Here is an 18,303-nt window from a genome sequence, read left to right as displayed (position 1 = left end):
AAAAAAATTAAAAAGATAAATAAGTAAATAAAAAGAAAAGAAGAAATGAATGATAGGAGAGATTCAGTTTCATATCTTTCTTCTCCAGCTGATTTCTAGAAGCAAGTCAAAAGTACAACTGGGTTCTTTACCGAACTTAACAAGCTGCTTTTAAAATTTATTGAAATGAGCGAAGGGCCAAAAATTGCTAAGATACTTCTGAAGAAAAATAACAAAGCAAGGGGACTTTTTCCTCTCAGATATAAGAGCTTTTATAAAGGAAAAGTAGTTTGTCAGCATGGTATCTTTGCAAAGATGGAAAAGCGGACTAATGGAACAAAATTGAGAACTCAGAAATGTGCTTGTATGTACCTGGAAGCTTTATATAACAGAAGTGTCATTACAGATAAGAAAAGATAGACTACTCAATAAATGCTAGTATAATTGGTTATACATAAAGAAAAAACAAATTTGGATCCATACATCATACTATATACAATTCTATGTTGTTGGTTTTTTTTTTTTTTTTGAGACAGGGTCTTGCTCTGTCACCCAGTCTGGAGTGCAGTGATATGATCATGGCTCACCACAGCCTCAACCTCCTGGGCTCAAGCAATCCTCCTACTTCAGCCTCTGTAGTAGTTGGGACTACAGGCATGCACTACAACGCCTGGCTAATTATTATTATTATTATTATTATTATTATTTTGTATTTTTTGTAGAGATGGGGTTTTGCCATGTTGGCCAGGCTGGTTTCAAGCTCCTGGACTCAAGTGACTCACCCACCTTGGCCTCCCAAAGGACTAGGATTACAGCCATGAGCCACTGTGCCCAGCCATTCCATACATTAAGAAATGAAATGTGAAAGGCAAAACTTTAAAAACAACTTTTAGGAGGCCGGGCGCGGTGGCTCAAGCCTGTAATCCCAGCACTTTGGGAGGCCGAGACGGGCGGATCACGAGGTCAGGAGATCGAGACCATCCTGGCTAACACGGTGAAACCCCGTCTCTACTAAAAAATAAAAAAAAAAATAAAAAAAATAAAAAAAAAAAAAAAAAACAACTTTTAGAAGAAAATATAGGTAAAGATCTTTTTAACTTCAAGGAAGAAGGACTTCAGACACAAAGCTCAAATTATAAAGAAAGTGGTTGATAAATTCACTACATTAAGAGCTCCCCTTAACTAAAAGATCATAAAGAAAATAAATAGATAAGGTACTGACTGTGAGAAGATATACTGATAAAAAATTTAGATAATGTATTGACATTTTAAGCAGAAAACATAAAGAACTTCTAAACATTAATTAAATAAAAAGACAACCTAACAAAAAATCAAAAATTAGAAAAAATAGAGAAAATTTGGAAAATATACATTAAAATCATGATGAGATTCTATTTAACACTCACCAAATTGGAAAAACATGAAAAGCATTGGTCAGAATATGTATCAAAAAGAAAGAACGGCCAGGCAGTGGTTCATGCCTGTAATCCCAACACTTTTGGAGGTCAAGGTGGGCGGATAACTTGGAGTCAGGAGTTGGAGACACCAGCCTGGCCAATATGGTGAAACTTCATCTCTACTAAAAATACAAAAATTAGCCAGGCATGGCGGCAGATGCCTGTAATCCCAGCTACTCAGAAGGCCAAGGCAAGAGAATCGCTTGAACCTGGGAGGCGGAGGTTGCAGTGAGACGAGATCGTGCCACTGCACTCTAGCCTGGCAACAGAGTAAGAGTCTGACTAAAAAAAAAAAAAAAAAAAAAAAGAATTTTTATACACTGCAGGTGGGAATATAAATTGATACAAACCATTTTTTGTATAATGATATGGCATTTTCTAGTAAAACTGAAGAAACACTAAACACCCAGTAATTAAACCCTTAGTGTACACTAAAGACATGTTCATCAATATTCAGAGTAGCATTATTTTAACATCAACATTACTGCCATACAATTTACATACAGTAAAATGCTCCCATTTTAAGTGTATAGTTTGATGAGTTTTGACAAATATACATACCAGTGTACCTAGCACCACAATTAGGATATAACACTTTCTTTCATTCCTAAAAGTTTCCTATTGCTTGTATTAGTCCGTTTTCACACTGCTATAAAGATACTATCTGAGACTGGGTAATTTATAAAGGAAAGAAGTTTAATTGACTCCCAGTTCTGCATGGCTGGGGAGGCCTCAGGAAATTTACAATCATGGTGAAAGCTGAAGAGGCAGAAGTCACCTCTTCACAAGGCAGCAGGAGACAGAAGGGAGAGCGAAGGGGGAAGAGGCTGTTATAAAACTCTCAGGTCTTGTGAGAACTCACTCATTATCCCAAGAATAGCCTGGGGGAAACTACCCCACGATCCAGTCATCTCCCACCAGGTCCCTCCCTCAGCATCTGGGGATTACAATACAAGATGAGATTTAAGTGGGGACACAAAGCCAAATCATACATTACAAAGCTCCATTACAGAAGAGCCCTTTTCCTACTGCCAATGCAGTTTTCCATTTTCTTGAATTTCATATAAGTGGAATCATACAATATATAGCCACTTGATTTTGGCCTCTTTATAATGCCTTTGAGATTCATCCATGTTGTTGCTTGTAGTTTGTTCCTTTTTGTTGCTGAGTGGTATCCCATTACATGAATACAGCAAGAGTTGTTTATATATTCACTAGTTTTTAGACATTTGAATTGTTTCCAGTCCTTGGCTATTATAAGTAGAAAAGCTGCTATAAAAATTCATGTAAAGGTCTTTGTGTGGACATATGTTTTTATTTCTCTTGTGTAAATTTCTAGGGGTGGAATTTTTGGGTTATATGGTAAGTATATGTTTAACTCATAAGAAAATCTGTTTTCCAGAATGATTATACTCTTTTACATTTCTACCAGCAATGTATGAGAGTTTCAGTTCACAGCAACATTATTCATAAAGCAAAAAATGGAACAACACAAATGTTCACTGTCAGAAGAATGAATAAATTATAGTATATTCATTCATAAGAATACCATATATAATTAACTACAGCTCTATGTATCAACATGACTAAAACATATTAAGCAAAGTAAAAGCGAATCACAGAATATATACAGTATATTCTATATATATGTATATATTTCTAAACTATGCTATAGTGTAGGGGTGAGAAGAGATGGGGTGCTTCAAATATATTGGTAATCTGTTTCTTAATCTGGGTGATAGGTACATGGGTATTAGTTATTATTATTTAACTGGCACAATACATTTTATATATGTGTGTATAATATATTTTTATAATAAAAGTTTAAAAAAGGTAGTAGATGTTTCTTTAATCTTACTGTTGCTTTTTCTTTAAAAAGAGAAAATAATTGACTTGAGCATTTGTCCTATAGTGCCATGTGTTTTTCCAATACTGTTTAGTATTCTATGTACTTCCTCTGAGAGGTTGCAGTCTTAGTACTGGAGTAATTCTGGAACGCATTTCCATCTCTGAGAGTGAGCATTTAGATGTTGACTCTCAGCAGTATTAATGGCAGGAGTTAAATTCATAAATCCTTGTTTATGGAGATGAGAATATAGTCCACCTGATAGCAAAAATGATTGAGTAGAATTTATTTATTTCTTAAAATTATACTGGGGAAGGATGTGTCTTCTATTTATTTCTTTTCCAATTGCATTATTTAAAGCTGAGGTTTAAAAATCATCATGAAATTACCCCATAGCTGAATATAAAGGATCTGTCATCAATTCTAGAAAGCTCAGTTGGTCACTTATTGAATAAGAAGACTGCAATATTGACAGTAAAAATTTCTCTATCTCTCTTCTAGGTCATATCATAGCAATATAAATTGAAGTTGAAAGTTTCATAAAATGAAAAGTGCCAGTGAGGAAAATGGAAAAATGGCAAGAAATCAGTTTTTCATGTATTTTAGTGATATTAGAAAAGATAAAGATTATAGAGCTCCATCAGATGGCATTTCCATATCCTTCCTGGGGCATTATTAGTGAAGGCAATTTTTAAAATTATAGTTACAATCTGATTACAACTTTGATTATAAATATATTAAGATCCCAGCACTTTGGGAGGTGGAGGTGGGCGGATCACCTGAGGTCAGGAGTTCGAGACCAGCCTGACAAACATGAAGAAACCCTGTCTCCACTAAAAATACAAAACTAGCCAGACGTGGTGGTGCATGCCTGTAATCCTAGCTATTCAGGAGGGTGAGGCAGGAGAATTGCTTGAACCCAGGAGGCAGAGGTTGCAGTGAGCCGAGATCATGCCATTGCACTCCAGCCTGGGTAACAAGAGCAAAACTCCATCTTAAAATAAAATAAAATAAAATAAATAAATATATTAAGACATAATGGAATTGTGTATTTGAGTAAATTTTGTATAGCTGGAAATTAAATGTGAATTATTACAGAAGCAATTTCAAATATAGAAGCCTAGTAAATGAGCCATTAATTTATTAAATAATAACAAAAATCACCAGTAATTAAATACTTATGGGATTACTATCAAAATACAAATTATACACATTTGACAAATGCTTTAATATCAATCATGAGCTTGACTTTTTTCAAGTTTGAAGCAAGGCATATGAGTAGGGGAAATTATTCAAAAAAATGAAGTAGTTCTTTTATTGTGCTCCATATTATTTAGAAATCTTAAAAATATATTTTGCCCCATATGATTATATGAGAAATGGTGAAGATGCTACATAAAGGTGGAATTAACCATGTCAGTTGTGTTTCTTTTCTTTTCTTTTTTTTTTAAGACGGAGTCTCGCTCTGTCGCCCAGGCTGGAGTACATTGGCACCATCTTAGTTCACTGCAAGCTCCGCCTCCCGGGTTCACGCCTTTCTCCTGCCTCAGCCTCACGAGTAGCTGGGACTACAGGCACCCGCCACCATGCCCAGCTAATTTTTTATGTGTGTATTTTTGGTGGAGACGGGGTTTCACCGTGTTAGCCAGGATGGTCGCGATCTCCTAACCTCGTGATCAGCCCGCCTTGGCCTCTCAAAGTGGTCAGTTGTTTTCTCATGCTAACAAATGACTACCAGACTGGGCAATTTCTGAAAGATAGGTTGCTTATTCCTTAGTTCATCATTACTGCTAAATAGGAATTCCCAATGTTTACACAGTAAGCTTTGATTATTTTTATGAATTAAATAATAGATAATTCTGTCCTAAAGGTAAGATTAATTTAAAATTTTTACTGTGGAATATAGGTTTGCATCTTATTTATTTATTTATTTATTTATTTATTTATTTATTTATTTGAGATGGAGTCTCACTCTGCCGCCCAGGTTGGAGTGCAGTGGCGCGATCTCCGCTCACCGCAACCTCTGCCTCCCAGGCTCAAGCAATTCTCCCGCCTCGGCCTCCTGTAGCTGGGACTATGGGTGCCCACCACCATGCCCGGCTAAGTTTTGTATTTTTAGTAGAGATGAGGTTTCACCATGTTGACCAGGCTGGTCTCGAACTCCTGACCTCAAGTGATCCAACTGCCTCGGCCTCCCAAAGTACTGGGATTATAGGCATGAGCCATGGCGCCTGGCCTGGATTTGCATTTTAAATGACATATATTTGTACAAATTTCAAAAGTGTTTTCATATGTACTATACAATTTGATGTTGCTATAACCCCATGAGATTAGCAGGCTTATCTCTGTTTTGCTAGTAAGAAAACTAGACTCGTGGAGATTAAATAAATTATCTAAGTATCTTGACTAATGACAGATATAGCACTGGAATCTTTCTTCTCATTTTCAGACACGGTCTCCCTTTGTTGCCCAAGCTGAAATGCAGTAGTGTGATCATGGCTCACTGCAGCCTCAACCTCCCAGGCTCAAGTTATCCTTCTACCTCAGCCTCCTGAGTAGTAAGGACTACAGGAGTACAACACGATGCTAATCTAATTTTTGTATTTTTTGTAGAGATGGGGTGGCCATGTTGCCCAGGCTGATCTCAAACTCCTGAGCTCAAGCAACCTGCCCACCTCTGCCTCCAAAAGGACTGGGATTACAGGTGTGAGCCATCGCATCCAGCCTAGAGTGTTTGTCTTTTGTTTCTGAACTCAGTATTATTTCTATTATACCATAATTTCCATATCTGATGTATGTCTTCAGACGAAAGTAAAAATTATGATGTCATCTTGTTAAATTTCATCTTTAGGGGTTGTGGTAGGCTGAATAATGGCCGTCTAAAGATATCAGGTGCTAATTCTGGAAACCTGTCAATGTTACCTTATAAGGAAAAAGGGTCTTTACAGGTGTGACTAAATTAAAGGTCTTGAGATGTGAAGATTATCCAGGGTTAGCCTTGTGGGTCCTAAATCCAATCACGAATGTCTTTATATAAGAGAGGCAGAGGGCGATTTCACACAACAGAAAAGTAGAAAACAGAGACACAGAGGAGAAAGCAATATGACTATGGAGACAGAGATTAGAGTGATGTGGCCACAAGCCAAGGAATGCCAGCATCCACCAGAGGGCCAAGGAACAGATTCTTCCCTAGAACCTCCAGAGGTAGTACAATCATGTAGACCTCTCAATTTCTGACTATGGAAACTGGTGTTGGACTTCTGGCCTTCAAAACTGTGAGAGAATGAATTTCTCTTGTTTTAAATTACCAACGTTGTGGTAATTTGTTACAACATCCCTAGGAAACTGATACAGAGATACTGTTCAAAGTTTTCATAACCTGTTCAACTCCATGCAATTGACTTGAGTCTCTATTTTGGAACAGATGGATTCAGAAGAATCTAAGGCTTGTCCATAAAAAATTCCCCAGAACAGAGAATGGTTAAAATGCTGAGATTCCAAGCACTTCTTTATAAAGACACCTGTTCTCTGAGAGTTAATAGGGAATGTTCACAAGTTTAAAAGAGAAATGTTGCTGGGCACTGTGGTTCCCTGTCTCTACAAATAATTTTTTATAAATTGGCTGGGCATGGTGGCATGCCTCTGCAGTCACAGTTACTCTGGTGGCTGAGTTGGGAGAATTGCCTGAGCCTGGGAGGCCAAGGCTACAGTGAGCTATAATTATACCACTGCGTTCTAGCCTGGGCGACAGAGCAAGATCCTGACTCAAAATAAATAAATAAAAATAATAAAATAGAAATATTTAAATGGAATAGTTATTGTTAATTCATGTCAAAAAAAAAAAAAAGTCTTATCTCTGATAAGCTAAAATGTACTGAATCCACCTAAGAAAAACTGGGAGCATACTGTTTATTTATTTGAATGCCGAACACTCAAAACTTCAGAGTAAAGCAAGTGTTTTTCTTTTTTCTTTACAGAAAGAACATTGGAGCTATCATGTCTGGAAGTGTGTTTACAATCTAATTTTACCTACTCACTCTCCTTAAACTTTTCTTTTGTGACTTTTCTGCAATCAGTAAGGGAAACTCAAGTTATCATGAGAATCTTTCTAAATCCCTCCCATTTTCATAACTTCACCAGGACTTGCCAAGACATCACAGGTGAATTTAAAATGTGCTCCTTGTGTTTGGTTTGTGAGTCTCAAGGAAACATGGATTTTATTTCTCAGGAACAAACATCAAAAGGTAAACACAAAGTGAAGGTGATAATAAAATGGTATCAGGTATAAATTAATGTATTCTGGTAAAAACATATTAATAATATATTCTTTTTTTTGTTTTTGAGATGGAGTCTCGCTCTGTTACCCAGGCTAGAGTGCAGTGGTGCGATCTCGGCTCACTGCAACCTCTGCCTCCCGGGTTCAAGGGATTCTATTGCCTCAGCCTCCCAAGTAGCTGGGACTACAGGCACGTGCCACCATGCCCGGGTAATTTTTTAGTTTTAGTAGAGACAGGGTTTCACCATCTTGGCCAGGCTGGTCTGGAACTCCTGACCTTGTGATCCACCTGCCTCGGCCTCCCAAAGTGCTGGGATTACAGGTGTGAGCCACCGCACCTGGCGAATATATTCCATTTTTAAATCCAGTGGCATTGGAACATTCAATGATGTGGCTCTTGATGAGTGACTTGTTGGGCTTTGGGATGTTACTTGGTTTTGGTTTACTTTGACTTATTGAAAACAAAGGATTCTTAAAATGCATCAAAATGCCACTGTAATCCACATACATGTGATGGGTGGAGGATTATTTGGCATGTACTCTCTTCAAAAGTAGTAAATCTTTAAAAAACAATTTTAGGTAAATCTGTAGTTTCTCATAGTAAAATCAAACTTTGATTCTCTAAGGAATCATTGAGCCCTTGCATTTGTACCTACTCCTGCTTAACATTTAGTCATTGTATGTGAAGTCTTCTTACTTCTCTGACTTTACAGTGTGCCTCTTGAAGGCAGGGCCTTTGTTTTTGCTTACTACTAAATCTCAAGCTTTGTGCACAATGCCTGACATAATACCTAGTAGACACTCAGTAAATTTCTGTTGAATGAATGAATGAATGAATAAAGAATAACTGCTTATTATCTGCAGTGCCTAACTGAACCTTGCAGTTATCATGAGACCCATCTATATTATTTAATTAAATCAAATAAAAATGGATCATTAAGAAATTAAATAATTCCTTTACAATCATAAAATATGCTGATGGCCTCAAGCCCAAACATCAAATTTATTATTTGTATTTATTCAGTGAGAGAGGTTGCCTCCTGTATCACTAGATACTGGAATTTATGTTTTTGGCATTCTTTGAGAATGGGAACATTATTTCTTGGCATTTACCTTGTTTTTCTGTTGTTGTTTTCATGTACTTATTGGGCATTTATGTATCTCTTCTTTTAAAAATATTTTGTCATTATAGATTCAGAGGGTCCATGTGCAAGTTTGTTACATGAATATATTTTGTGTAATTGTGAGACTTGGGCTTCTAGTGCACCCATCACCAAAATAGTGACCCTTGTACCCAATAGGTAATGTTTCAACCCTCACCCCCCTGCCCCTTGGCATTGACTTTGGATGACGTTCTTACTCAAGTAGTGCTGTAACTCCTCCAGGTTCTGGGCTGAATCCAACAGAAAACAAATTGTGAAAATACCTCTATGATGATAGAGAACTAGGAAGTGTTTTAAGGGTTGGTAGCTCACAGATCTTATTTCTCTGCTTCCTTTAAAGGTGAAAACAGCACATTGACACGTTGACCCAGTTGCTGTGGCTCTGTAACAAAGTACCCCAAAAACTCAATGGTTTTAAACAGCAATAATTGTATTATTTATTTTCTTTTTTTGTGTGGGTCCTAGATATCTCTATTACATTTTCTTTATCCACTCATCTATCAATGGACATTGTTCTCTCTCTCTCTCTCTCTCTTTCTCTCTCCCTCTCTCTGTAGATACCTATCTAGCTAGATTACATTTTCTTTGTCTACTCATCTACCAATGGACATTGATGTTGTTTCTATTCTTCGCTGTTGTGAATGATGCTGCAATGAACATGAGAATGCAGGCTGTGTCTTCAAGATGCTGATTTCAATTCTTTTGACTATATACCAAGAAGTAGAATTGCTGGATCATATGGTGGTTCTGTTTTTAATTTTTTGAGGAACTGCCATACAGTTTTCCATAGTGGCTGGACCATTTTACAATCCCACCAACACTGTGCAAGAGCTTCAATTTCTCCACATTTTTTGCCAACACTTACCTTTCTTTTCTTTTCTTTCTTTTTTTTTTTTTTGAGATGGAGTTTCACTCTGTCGTCAAAGCTGGAGTGAAATGGCACAGTCTCAGCTCGCTGCAACCTCTGCCTCCTGGTTTCAAGCAATTCTCCTGCCTCAGCCTCCTGAGTAGCTGGGATTACAGACGCCTGCCACCATGCCAGGCTAATTTTTTAATTTTTTTTTTTTTTTGTATTTTTAGTAGAGATGGTGTTTCACCATGTGTTGGCCAGGCTGGTCTCAAACTCCTGACCTCATGTGATCCACCTGTCTCGGCCTCCCAAAGTGTTGGGATTACAGGTGTGAGCCACTGCACCCGTTTTTTTTTTTTTTCCCTAATGATGGCCATCCTGACAGGTGTGAGGTGTTTCTGATTGTAGTTTTGACTTGCATTTTCCTAATGATTAGTAATATTGAGCACCTTTTCACATATATCAATAGGCCATATGTCTTTGTTGGAGAAATGTCTATGAAAGTCTTTCGCCCACTTAAAAATATTTGATATGTATTTTTTTTGCACTTGAGTTATAGGAGTTCCTGATGTATTTTGGATATTAACCTTTTATCAGATAAACGGTTTGAAAATATTTTATCTCATTCTGTCGGTTGCCTTTTCACTCTGTTGATTGTTTCCTTTATGTGGTCTTTCTACCTGGGCTAGTTTGGGTGTCTTCACATCATGGTGGCCTTAAGGTTTTGAACTTATACATAGTGCTTCAAGGCTCCAGTATGAGTGTTCTGAAAAGCAAGATGGGAATTTCTTTGCCTTTTCTGACTTAGTCATGCAGTGTCACTTCCTCTGCTCTTGATTGGTTATAAGCAAATCACAAACCCTCCCAGATTCAAGGGAAAAGAAACTATTTATTTATGTATTTATTTTTTTGAGACGGAGTCTTGCTGTCTCACCAGGCTGGAGTGCAGTGGCACGATCTTGGCTCACTGCAGCCTCCCCCTCCCAGATTCAAGTGATTCTCTGCTTCAGCCTCCCGAATAGCTGGGATTACAGGCACGTGCCACCACACCCAGCTAATTTTTTGTATTTTAGTAGAGACGGGGTTTCATCATGTTGGTCAGGATGATCTTAATCTCTTGACCTCGTGATCCACCTGCCTTGGCCTCCCAAAGTGCTGGGATTACAGGCATGAGCCACTGAGCCTGGCTGGGAAAAGGAATTATAAGCAAATTACAAACGCTACCAGATTCAAGGGGAAAGAAATTAGATTCCTTAATGAGCAAATGGTGAAGTTTTAGGGTAACATGTGTGTTATGGATTGAACTGTGTCCTCTCAAATTCACATGTTGAAGTCCTGACCCTCAATACCTCAGAATATGACCTTATTTGGATATAGGGTCATTGTAGATGTAGTTAAGATGAGGTCATTAGGATAGGCCCTAATCCAATATGACTGATCTTCTTACAAAAAAGGAGAAGTTTGGACACAGAGACATGCACACAGGGAGAATGACATGTGAAGATGAAGGCAGAGAGCAGGATGATGCATCTCCAAGTCAGTGAATGCCAAAGGTTATCAGCAAATCACCATTAGCTAGGAGAGGGGCCCAGAACAGACTCTCCCACACAGCCCTCAGAACAAATCAACCCTGCCAACACCTTGATCTCACACTTCCAGACTTTAGAACTGTGAGACAAACTTCTGTTCTTTTTTGTTTTGCTGTGTTTTGTTTTGTTTTTTTGAGACAGTCTCACTCTGTTCCCCAGGCTGGAGTGCAGTGGTGCGATCTTGACTCACTGCAACCTCCGCCTCCCAGGTTCAAGCGATTCTTCTGCCAAGTAGCTACACCTACAGGCATGCGCCACCATGCCCGGCTAATTTTTGTATTTTTAATAGAGATGGGATTTTGCCATGTTGGCCAGGCTGGTCTCGAACTCCTGACCTCAGGTGATCTGCCTGCCTTGGCCTCCTAAAGTGCTAGGATTACAGGCATGATCACCGTGTCTTGCCCAAACTTCTGTTCTTTAAACCTCCCAGTTTATGGTACTTTGTTACAGCAGCCCTAGAAAACTAGTACAGTGTGGAATGGGAAATATTGTTGTGACCATATTGGTCACACAATACAGTCTGTCCCACGGGTCACTGGGGAAATGTGTGTATTTTCTTTGAGATGCTCCAATCCTATTCCAACACTACCACTACCTGGTTTCCATGATCTTAAAAAATATAATCACCTTATTAATTATTTTTAGGTTGGCTGCAGTGGCTCATGCCTGTAATCCCAGCACTTTGGGAGGCTGAGGAGGGAGGATCCCTTGAGTCCAAAAGTTGGAGACCAGCCTGGATAACATAGCAAGACCCAATCTCTACAAAAAAATTTAAAAAATTAGCTGAGCATAGTGGCACACACCTGTAGTCCCAGCTACTCAGGAGGCTAAGGTGGGAGGATTGCTTGAGCCTGGGAGCGTGAGGCTGCAGTGAGCTGTGATTACACCACTGCATTCAAGCCTGGGTGACGGAGTGAGACCCTGTCTCAAAAATATGTATATATTTTTAGTGTAGCTAACTTCTTGTTTCTACTTTCTTGTATAGAAAGGAAGAGATTTAGTTTTGAATTGTATGTGTTTTCTTGCTATGTATTAATATTTTGCAAATAACATTTTCTTAATCACTTTCTAGTTCTTATCAGGAGAGGATCAATGGAAGTGAAAGCAAATGATTTTTATTCACCTTGTCAGCACTTGAACTTCACTGTAGCTCCTCTGGTTGACCACTTGGAGGAATATAACACTACCTGTCATCTAAAAAACCACACTGGAAGATCAGCAATCATGGAGGATGAGCCAAGCAAGGGGAAATCTATAAACCATACTTGTAGAATCATGGAATACCCGAATGATTGTATACACATTTCTTTGCACCTAGAGATGGATGTAAAAAGTAAGTTTTTAAGGAAACTAAAGGGAAAAGGCATTATCTGATATAGATATATAAAGTTAAGTAAGGGCTATCACATTAACTGAAAGCCAAATAGCTGAAGAATTTTACTGATGAAATAATATAGCCTGAAATAATGTTAGTCTATTTATCTGTTTACTTTTCCTTCAAAGTGTGCCTTCATGGGGCCTACTTGTAACCTGAGAAAGAAGAGGCATTTATGTGTCACAATTTGAGGAGCACTGGAAAGACCTTCTGCCCCAGAAAATGTTTTTCTTGTTGTTGCAGTGGGGTGGTGGTGGTGGTTTGAGACACAGTCTCACTCTGTCACCCAGGCTGGAGTGCAGTGGCACGATCACAGCTCACTGCAGCCTTGACTTCCCGGGCTCAGGTGATCCTCCCACCTCAGACTCCTGAGTAGCTGGGACTACAGGTGTGCACCACCACACCTGGTTAATTTTTTGTATTTTTAGTAGAGACGGGGTCTTGTCATGTTGCCCGGGCTGGTCTTGAACTCCTAGGCTTAAGCAATCCACCTGCCTTGGCCTACCAAAGTGCTGGGATTACAGGTATGAGTCACCACAGAATAACTTTGAAACATGCCTATTTTCTGTGCATGAAGTAATACCACCATATTTATGTACTAAAGGGAGGTATTTCTTTTAAAATATAAATATTGGCTGGGTGCAGTGGCTCACACTTGTAATCCCAGCGCTTTGGGAGGCTGAGGTGGGAGGATCATGAGGTCAGGAGTTCGAGACCATCCTGGCTAACACAGTGAAACCCCATTGCTACCAAAAATACAAAAAATTAGCTGGGCATGGTGGCTTGTGCCTGTAGTCCCAGCTACTTGGGAGACTGAGGCAGGAGAATTGCTTGAACTCGGGAGGCGGTGGTTGCAGTGAGCCGGGATCGCGCCACTGTACTCCAGCCTGGGCAACAGAGTGAATATATATACACACATTGTGATATGCTATTAAAGTTTTGTTTTGAGTTGATTTAACATGTCCTGTCCTTGAGCTGAGAACCAGGCCTGGATGAAATGGGAGTTTGATGTAATGCTGTGAAGATAGGGTGAGGTACAGATTAGGCACCTAGAGGAAAAAATAGGAGATTAAAAGGCAAATCTTACATACTTGCATATCTTAATTCTGTTTAAGGTTGGTTAACTTTCTAGTTACCCTATTCCAAAATACCACAATTATTCCTTTCTACTAAGCAGTATGCCCTACTTCACCCCAAAAATCTATTCCTGAAGAGTATCTTTTGATACATTCATTTAAGGGTGCCTGCTGTATGCTAGGCAGTGTGTCAGGTATTGGGATGGTGAAGTTAGATGATGTGAAACAATCTAAAAGAGGGCGACCCCTCACCTACACCAGCAAGTGCCTTCCAGGGCTACAGGTGCTATGGGAGAGTAATTTGCTGTCCTTTTTGATATTCCAGACATACGGAAGCCTTTCAGATTGCTTTAGAATGCTTTCCTAGAGCTTTAATTATTGTAAAGGTAATGATTTTCAAAATATTACATTCACTTTAAAGCAAACAGAAACATATAATGTGCATGCATTTTTTAAGATAAATCGTGAGACTTCAAAGAAATTTCTCCTGTGACTAAGTTTTCCCACAGCCCTATAACCTCTGCAATTAGGGGTCATTTCAAGGTGTGTGCGTGTGTGGGGGCTGGAGGATCTGAGTAGATCTGAACAGAAGGATCAGTGCCCTCTGACTGAGGAGTGAATGAGTTGGAAGATGGACTCTGGAAAGATTGCCTAGAGAAGGTGGCTGTAGTGAAATCTGAAGGGTAAAGAAGTTTAGATTATAGACATCAAAAACATATTTTTTTCAATGTACATTTGTATATCCATCTAACTGTATTTTACATTTTTTCTAAAATAAAGAAAAAATAAGCACTTCCATAATAATAATTTTAAGATTTTGTGTGTGTGTTCATGGAAAAAAATCCATAAATTCTAATAACAGTTAATTATAGTTAGCAGCTTTTTGGTGTCCACAACTCAGAAAGATAGCAGTGGTGCACAAATATGTACTCTTGTATTCTGCAAAAAGCATATTCATTTTGCCATGTGTAGAAAGTTAAAGGTGGCTGGGCACGGTGGTGGCTCATGCCTGTAATCCTAGCACTTTTGGAGGCTGAGGCGGTTGTATTGCTTGAGCACAGGAGTTCGAGACCAGCCTGGATAACATAGTGAAACTCTGACTCTACAAAAAGGATGAAAATAAGCTGGGTGTGGTGCACGCTTCTAGTCCCAGCGATTTCGGAGACTGAGGCAGGAGGATTGCTTGAGATAGGGAAGACAAGGCTGCAACGAGCTATGATTAGGCCACTGCACTCCAGCCTGGGTAACAGAGTGAGACACTGTCTCAAAAAAAAAAAAGAAAAGAAAGTTAAAACTTTTTTCATAGTTTACTCTTCTGTGCAAAAACTAATTTGATCTTGCTTAAAAGCCTTCTCAGCTGGGCACGGTGGGCCACGCCTCTAATCCTAGCACTTTGGGAGGCCAAGGTGGGTGGATCACCTGAGGTCAGGAGTTCGAGACCAGCCTGACAAACAGGAAGAAACCCCATCTCCACTAAAAATACAAAATTAGCCAGGTGTGGTGGTGCATTCCTGTAATCCTAGCTATTCGGGAGGGTGGGGCAGGAGAATCCCTTGAACCTGGGAGGCGGAGGTTGAAGTGAGCTGAGGTTGCACCACTGCACTCCAGCCTGGGCAACAGAGTGAGACTCTGTCTCAAAAACAAAAAACAAAACAAAACAAAACACAAAAAAACCCACAAAAAACAAAAGAAAGCAACAACAAAAACAAACTTTGTACTTTTGTGGGAATAAAGGCCTTCTCCATCAGGGGGTGAAACTAAATTTAATCCACTCTGGTAAATTTACTCTAAGACAATAATTTAAACTGTTCCTTGATGTTCCCCCCAGATTTCCGTCTGTTTCCCCTTGCTCCTCTCCAAGAAGGCTGCAGGGATGGGTGGGCAGCGCAGGACCCTAGGAGATATACTCTTCTGAGATCATGCTGGTGGCTGCACTGGCTGGTCTGGTCCCCATCGTGCGTCCTGTGCTATTGCAATATGAAGTTGGTTCTGTTTCCATAGCTTTATCAGTGCCCAATGACACCTTGGTCTTTGGACCCATCCTGACCGTTGCTGGCACTGCCAATGTTCTCTGCCATTTAACTTCATACTTTTATGTTGCTGCATGAGGAATGAAAGCCTGGCAGCTAAAGAGCATGGAATAGTCTTGGGGAGGCTGAGCGCTGCCATCCCAATCCACCTCTGCCCTTTTTCTACTTAGCTGCCCCTCTACGTGAATGCTTAATGCCTATTTAGTGTACATCCGGGTTCCTGTAAAGGGGACACCCAGGTTATGAACCCCACAAAGGCAGTTTATACCAAGAGTATAAACGTGGTATACATTCTGCTAAGGTGAATAAGTACTAGCTGTGTTTTGTATGCAAAAAAGAGTGTACGCAGGGTGGGCTTAGAAAGTCAGTAGACAGGCCGGACGCAGTGGCTCACGCCTGTAATCCCAGCACTTTGGGAGGCTGAGGTGGGTGGATTGCCTGAGACCAGGAGCTCAAGACCAGCCTGGCCAACATGGTGAAACCCTGTCTCTACTAAAAATACAAAAAATTAGCCGGGCGTGGTGGCGGGCACCTGTAATCCCAGCTACTTGGGAGGCTAAGGCAGGAGAATTGCTTGAACCCAGGAGGTGGCGGTTGCCGTGAGCTGAGATCGCACCATTGCACTCCAACCTGGGCAACAAAAGGAAAACTCCATCTAAAACAAAATAAAATAAAAAATGAGTCAGTAGACAGTTGTATGTTAGCTATGATGAGGCCACACTTGCATGAGTCACTGATTCCTGATTCTGCTGGCCAGTGTGTCTTTATGAGACCATGGAAGACCATGCTAAGTTATTGCTGCATGGTGACCGTCCTTCCCATGTTGCCTCATTGTCATCTGAATGAATGAATTTATACCTGAATCCTTATTAAGTTTAGGCCAGGACAACTACGTTTAATTAACGTATGCACTTGATCTGATCATTGGCCTGCAAAGCACTGTATTTACCACATATTACCCTGTGGAAAGAGGGTCTGATTATTCATTGTCCTCACCACTTATGTGCCTCAGACCAGTCCTTTGACTGCCTGCCTTTCTCTTTCTTCCCCATCTTCCTTGTACTCACTGCATCTTTGTTGATTTGAGGACATAATTTTGGGCTGCCTGGCTCAGGGTCAGAATCATGAATTGTAAGTGGCTCTGATTCTGGGACTGCTATGTTGTGGTCTTACCCTAGTTACAACAACATTACAACTAACGAGGATAGTGAAACTAATATCAGCATAACCTGTAAGTGAAATTAATCCTAGAATTTTGGAACCAAATGCATACCCGGAAGCTACCTGCTCAAGTTTTCCCATTTAATACCTTCATTTAATATATCAAGAAAGAATTCAGGAGAGCTAGTGACCCTGTACCAGTGATGGTCATAATTTCAGCTTTTCAGTTCAGGGCAGAATATGTTGTAGAACTCGGCTACCCTGCCACATTGCCTTTTATCTGTTGAATAATTTTACTGGGTTTTTACAGTATTTTTTTTCTTTACAGATATCACTTGTTCCATGAAGATCACTTGGTATATTTTAGTTCTATTAGTTTTTATGTTTTTGATCATCCTCACTATCCGCAAAATACTTGAAGGCCACAGAAGAGTGCAGAAGTGGCAGAGTAAGTATAATCCCTGTAGTGCCAACGAACTCCTGATCTCTTCTTTGGATTTAATTTCCTTTTTAGTTCAATTTAGCATTTCTTGTGCACCTACTGTGTATAAGTGGCGATTCTAGGTAACCCAAGGAATAAAAATATAGATAAGACACAGTTCCAGCATGCAAGGAGCTTCATTCATCTTTCTTCTACTCGGGCAAGTGAGTAGGAGAGGAAGAAAGACTGGGTGAATAGGAAGAAGCTGATGGGCCGGACATTGAGCAGGGCTTAGTGGAAGTGAGGGCGGAGAGAGAGAGAAGAACAGGAAGTGGGGATAAAGAATTTCAGGCCGGGCATGGTGACTCATGCCTGTAATCCCAGCACTTTGGGAGGCCGAGGCAGGCGGATCACCTGAGGTCAGGAGTTCGAGACCAACCTGGCCAACACGGTGAAACCCCGTCTCTACTAAAAATACAAAAATTAGCCGGGCGTGGTGGTGCAAGCCTATAATCTCAGCTACTCGGGAGGCTGAGGCAGGAGAATCACTTGAACCCAGGAGGTGGAGCTTGCAGTGAGCTGAGATCGCGCCACTGCACTCCAGCCTGGACAACAGAACAAGTCTCAGTCTCAAAAACAAGAATTTCAGAGTTGGAGATCCTGAACAGAGTGGCTGTAGGTGGTGAGTGTGAGGCAAGTCAACCTTAATAAGCATGGGGGTATCAGATTTTTGGTAGGACAGATCTAAAAAAAATTAGAAATTAGGAATCGGGACAGTAGGAGCGATGTTAAAAATATTTAATAACTCATATGACCTAGGCACCCACCTATCAGGATGGACATTGATTGTAAATTACTGGTATGATGCTACTGGTGTGTACTCATGCAGATACTGGCTCTACTGGCATGCCCCCATGCATAAAATGGATGACTATCAGGCCCAATGGACAGTTCATAATATGAATAGCTAGTCTCTTAAAGACAGTGCAAAATGTGTCACTATGAGAATAGGCACTAAAAATAAATGGATTTATGTTAGAGTCCTGGTACTACCACTTACTAGCTATGTGACATTAAGCA

The 18,303-nt window shown here is 39.9% G+C and overlaps 1 protein-coding gene across 2 annotated transcripts in view; it reads left to right on the top strand.

The window, feature by feature from the left end:
- The window catches only part of TMEM156 (transmembrane protein 156), a 59,596-nt gene that overhangs the window by 20,645 nt on the left and 20,648 nt on the right, over window positions 1-18,303 (top strand). For both annotated transcript variants that reach the window (XM_025385865.1, XM_025385864.1), the window contains exons 2-4: window positions 7,260-7,526; window positions 12,233-12,493; window positions 17,131-17,250. In XM_025385865.1, the coding sequence (XP_025241650.1) occupies window positions 7,260-7,526; window positions 12,233-12,493; window positions 17,131-17,250 (648 nt within the window). The remainder of the gene's footprint in view (window positions 1-7,259; window positions 7,527-12,232; window positions 12,494-17,130; window positions 17,251-18,303) is intronic.

This window comes from Theropithecus gelada, chromosome 5, assembly GCF_003255815.1.
Source record: "Theropithecus gelada isolate Dixy chromosome 5, Tgel_1.0, whole genome shotgun sequence".
In the NCBI taxonomy this organism is placed as follows: Eukaryota; Metazoa; Chordata; class Mammalia; order Primates; family Cercopithecidae; genus Theropithecus; species Theropithecus gelada.
The sequence above is the reverse complement of the archived record's forward strand: the minus strand, read 5'-3'. Positions and strand labels throughout refer to the sequence as shown.